This window comes from Lotus japonicus, chromosome 2 (assembly GCF_012489685.1).
Source record: "Lotus japonicus ecotype B-129 chromosome 2, LjGifu_v1.2".
NCBI classification, from domain to species: domain Eukaryota; kingdom Viridiplantae; phylum Streptophyta; class Magnoliopsida; order Fabales; family Fabaceae; genus Lotus; species Lotus japonicus.
In genome coordinates this window covers 51,057,085-51,062,216 of record NC_080042.1, presented here as the reverse complement: position 1 = coordinate 51,062,216, position 5,132 = coordinate 51,057,085, and the positions used below count along the sequence as shown (strand labels likewise).

General features: G+C 42.3%; 1 protein-coding gene across 1 annotated transcript; it reads right to left on the bottom strand.

Moving 5' to 3' along the window:
- Nucleotides 1-1,281: 1,281 nt before the first annotated feature.
- LOC130736581 (uncharacterized) lies at nt 1,282-2,385 on the bottom strand. Its single transcript, XM_057588394.1, has one exon. It carries the CDS (start codon nt 2,383-2,385, stop codon nt 1,282-1,284), a length of 1,104 nt encoding a protein of 367 aa, XP_057444377.1.
- Between the last annotated feature and the right edge of the window lie 2,747 nt (nt 2,386-5,132).

The following is a 5,132-nucleotide window of genomic DNA, read 5'->3' as shown; positions in this document are numbered from 1 at the left end:
CGAAGCGATCCCCAGACATCAAGGTCGTGTTGGGATTGCCACCTTCAGGGAATTTTTCCCACCAGGCTGCCGTCTCGGTCTTAATAGTTAGGAGTATTGCTGAGAATATCCTTTTGTATTTGATTTGCATAAAATTTTACATCGAGGGATGCCTCGTTAAAAAACTCCTGTGTCGGAGAAAAAGAGTGCATCTTTATTTTCAGTCCTAGCTTTTTTGTTGTTTCCTTGGTCAGAATATCACACCCAGTATTCCATCCTCGTCGCCCTGCTTGACCCCCTTGTCGTAAAAAGGAATCCATCCTTGTTCATCTTCCCGCTCGGCGTGCCGAGCTGACTTCGTTGGCCTCTTACTCCCATCCACTAGCTGCTCGCATTTCCTTTTATCCTGAAGACTCTGCCACTTTTATCCTTTCCTCCAGCCTTCCGAGAGGGCCGGTTAAATGTGGGCAGCCCCTTGGAAGTGGCTCCTTTTTGCTCCAAATTAAAGAGGTCGATGTTGTCCCCTACCATCTAACTTAGGCGTCGCTCCTGCTCAATGGTGAGCCTGGGCTCGATCGCCAATATGCCTCTACTGGTTGCATTCATTTCTCGGCTCTCGCCATACCACTCACTATCTGTTCGAGTAATGGATCCGCTCTCCCTCGCCTCTCGGGGTTCCTCGTCCTGACTTCTCCCTTTCTTCGTCCCATTCACCTGCTTGCCGACCCGCCTTCTTTGTTCGCCCGCGTCGCCCTGGCTCTGTGTTGCTAGATGTAGATGTTCTTGCTCGCCTTCGGCTACCTCAATCTCATGGCACCTGTGTCCGTCGCCAGCTCCCCTCCTACCGTACAAGTTAAGGCAATGGTTGTAGCATTTCCTCGCCCCTTTTGGTCTACCTTTATTTTCCCTACCCTTCCGCAGAGCAGCGGATACTTTACCGCAAGGTGGGCCGTGGATATCACTGCATGGAGGCGATTTAAAGTATTTCGTCCTATGATGACGTTATAAACTGCCACAACCTGTAGGACCAGATATCTTATCCTCAAAAGCTCGACGTCCTCGCCCACTCCAAAAACTGTGTCCAACTCCACACAGTCGCGCACCTGAACTTGCTTTCCCGAGAAACCTACCAGGTTTCCTGTGTATGGCTTTAAATCCTTGTCCGTCAGTCCCAACTGCTCGAATGCGTCCCCGTAGATTATATCCGCTGAGCTGCCTTGGTCCAAGAGCACCCTTTGCACATTGAAACCTTTAATTCTTACCATTACCACCAACGGGTCATTTATATGGGCCTTGATTCCCTCAAAATCCGCGGACGATACTACTATGTCTGGGTGTTGGCACCCAAATGGGGCTGGATACTCTTGCACCGATGCTGTTACCCCCTACTTGCTTTCGTGCTGCTGTCGATACACCGTCGCCACCCTCGAAACCCCCAGCAATCGTGTTAGCTGTTTCAACCGTCCCTTTGCCCTCGCCGTTGTCAGTTTCCTCAGCCTTCTTCCTCCTCGCCGCCCGTGGTTGTCTCGCCTTGATTAGCTGCTTGATTTGACCCTTCAGCGTGAAACAGTCAGTGGTGCTATGGCCTTCCAAGTTGTGGTACTCACACCACTTGGGCTGATCCTTCGCCACGTACCCTGGATCCATTCTGCACTCGCCTTCCCTGTCCATGTCCTCAATCCCTACTTCCAAAAGTAATTTTGTCAACTCCTTACTTGAGCGCCCCTTCGGTCTCATTCGCCGACTCGTTTCAGCTGTTCGCCGAGAGCGCCGGTACCCTACGTTTTTTCTTCCCGAACTGGATAGCCCTCTCTTGTTTTTCTTAACAAATTGGCCAGCTTCCTTGACCCTCTGCTCTTGACTCGCTTCCTCATCCTGTATCTGTTTCCTCGCCAGCGACACCTTCACTGCCCTCTCGTGTTTCCTCTTGTGCGCCTCGATTTCCTCTTCTAGGATGTAGTCTTGCGCTCGGGCGCGGACTTCCGTCATTGAGCATGCTAGCTCCCTACTCAGTTTGCAGCTAAACTTTCCCCGGGACAGAGCGCCCTTGAAAGCGCACACGCACACGCGTGGCTCCAATTCTTCGAACCTCGCGGACATGGCACTATATCGCTTCATATACTGTTTCAAGGTTTCACGCTCCCCCTGCCAAATATCAAACAGATCTTCGATCGCTCTCGCGGAGAAATGACCGAGGAATTTTGATGAGAGGTCGCGGAACCTGGCTAGAGATCCCTCAGGCAAAGCCATAAACCAGTCCATAGCTGCACCTCGGAATGTGGATGGAAGCATTCTACACTTTACCGGGTCGGAAACCGCGCTCATCACCATCTTCGCATTGAAACGAAGCAGATGATCCTTCGGATCGGTTTTCTCGTCGTACGTTTCCAACACGAGGTTTGTCATATCGTCCGGTACGGTCACCTCTAGTACTGCCGCCGAGAAAGGTTTAACCTCGGCAGCAGCCTCAGCTCCCTCCTTCTCTTGATTCCACTGCCGAAGGTGATAGTACCTCAATTGCTCCTGCAGACACTCATTTTGCAATCTCAGGTCGCCACTCAGAGCACGGCGTAGCTTCGTTCCGGTTCCTTGTGACGTCGTTGGCGAGACGGCTCCATCAGGCTCCGTTGATGAACCGAGAATTCCACCAAAAGTCTTCGAATCGTGGAAAATATCACAGAAAATCGAACTTCTCGAAATCAAATTGCAACCACGCGGGAACCAAGTCACGATCCACAAAGAAAACTGAAGAAAAAATCGCACAGAAAAACGAGCTTCACTCAACTGAATCACGATTCACATAGTCTACGATGTGTTTCCATCGAGCTTCGCTAGTGAACCGAAGAATGCAAACGGAAAATCTTGAAAACTGAAGAAAATCGCACAGAAAATCGAGCTCCTCTCAACCGAATCACGATTCACGTAGTCTGGGAATCGAAATCTACCGATCCTCACAGACGGCGCCAAATGTTCTATCCAAGAACATACAATAGGGGTATAGTACCCAAAGTTTGAGGAAAGTGATGTGAATGCTTAGAGAGATAGGTTCTACCCGCTAGAGAGAGAAAGATTAACTGAATTTCAATCTTGTTATTTCACAAATGAGCCAAAAGTCCCTTACAACTGGTACCCCTCCCCTATTTATAGTTGGGGGAGTTGGACCTAGTGCCTCTAAATCATCCTAATGGGCCAGTTGGGCCTCCAGGACAAAGGCTCAAGCCCCTGATGCATTCCTCGCCTTAAGCCAGCGTCCCTGGGCGAGGGACCCTAGGGTCTCGCCCAGTCCACAAGCCAACTTATTTAATTAAATTTGATTAATATAAATTTAATTTGTTATTTTTTTATTAGATTTTATTATAATATCTTAAAATTATTTACTTGTTTATATAGGATTAAAGATTTACGCACGGTTAGTTTAAAAAAAATATTTTCACAATTTTCCAATTGAATTCTGCAAAATCAGTAAATATATATTTTTTTAATTAAAATTTAAAACGCAAGTAATTATTCCACCCGACATACCGACGATGCATATCAATTAAACTTATTTATATATTTAAACATGTGAGATTATGGGTAGGGTCTTGTGGTTTTTTGAGTGTTTGTGGTTGTCGGTTGGTTTTTTGTGGTTTTGGTTGTGCCTTGTCTCCTCTTTGGAGGGGTTGTATCTTTTTCTTGATCATTAATAAATCTCTTTGTTCTGTAAAAAAAAAAAACATGTGAGATTATGTAATCATCTAACTATACAAACCTCTTGAGAAATGAACTAATAACCTATTTATTGATCTTAATACATACTAGCTTGTTAGCCTATAAATTTATTTTAAAATAGATTTGTTGTTCTTCTCGAATGTCTTATCATAAAACAAAGTTTTTAAATATATAACTAGACCAGACAATACTTTAAAATAGATAAGTTTGGGCTTAAAAAAAGGTAAATTCTCATATTAGTCCATGTCTTTGAGTTGTTGTCTGAACTAAGTCACTCGCTGAAAAAAATACAAAAAGATATCCTTTCATTTGTAAAGTATTTGGGGCAGATCCTCGTTGAAGCCCAGAGCTTCGACGAGTAATGATTGGATCCTCATTGACTGCGCTAATGACGCTTACGTGGATTTAGGAAAATTAAATAACACATCAAAAAATTTAATTTATAAAATAAAATAAACAAAAATCGTTCTTAATGATTAACCCTTAAAAATATAAAATTACAGAAACACAATTCTTCATCAGTTCTTCACACACTAGTGTTTTTTAACCGTACGTTACCCGACGATTTAATTTATTGTATAGATATATCAGTAGAATTTTTTTTTGACTTAGTTTAGACTCTTTTTAATAAGTAGAACAAATGTGAAACCAAAAATATGTTTCAAACATGTAGATGAATAGACCACAGTAAAAATATTAATTTGATGAGGTTGTATAGACCTCACAATGCCAACATTTTAATAGTAATAAGAACCAAGTTTTTAAGGAATCCATTACATTGGAATCGAAATAAAATAAACATAACAATGACAACAACATGAACGCTTATTAGAACTTGTAGTCCATGATTAATGATAAAAACTTCAAAATCGACCTTGTAGTCTAGCAAACATATTTGAGCAATAGAACCTACAAAGGAAAAATATATATAAGAGCAATAATTAGTAACCAATACAAAGATAAACTTAATATAATTTGAAAATGTTAAACAAACCTTATAACAACGCCAATAAGCTTTCGAATTTGATGATCAATAAACTGCTTGATATCTTTTTATGTTGTCAACGATTAAAAGAAAAACCATATCAGTTTTCCTATTAATAAAATTTAAATCGAAAATAATTATAAGAAAAATCAGCACTTACATGTCAAATACTATCGAAGACTTCTTGATACACAATGTTGCGTGTAGTGTTAGATACAAATCTTTCGTCATCTATGATGAGCATCTTCAACCCTTTTCTAGATTTAACTCTTGAGAGTGCAACGTATAACTGATCATGACTAAAGATAGGCCTTAACAAATACAGTCCAACATGAGATAAAGATTGCCCCTGACTTTTATTTATAGTCATTGCAAAACAAAAATTAACAGGGAATTGTTTGCGCTGGAATTTGAAGGGAATAAAGGTCGTTTCTCCCTTCTTGTTTCCATTTAAAAC

Excerpts from the sequence above, each read along its gene's own strand:
- LOC130736581 (XM_057588394.1), bottom strand. The coding sequence starts at position 2,385 with ATGACAAACCTCGTGTTGGAAACGTACGACGAGAAAACCGATCCGAAG.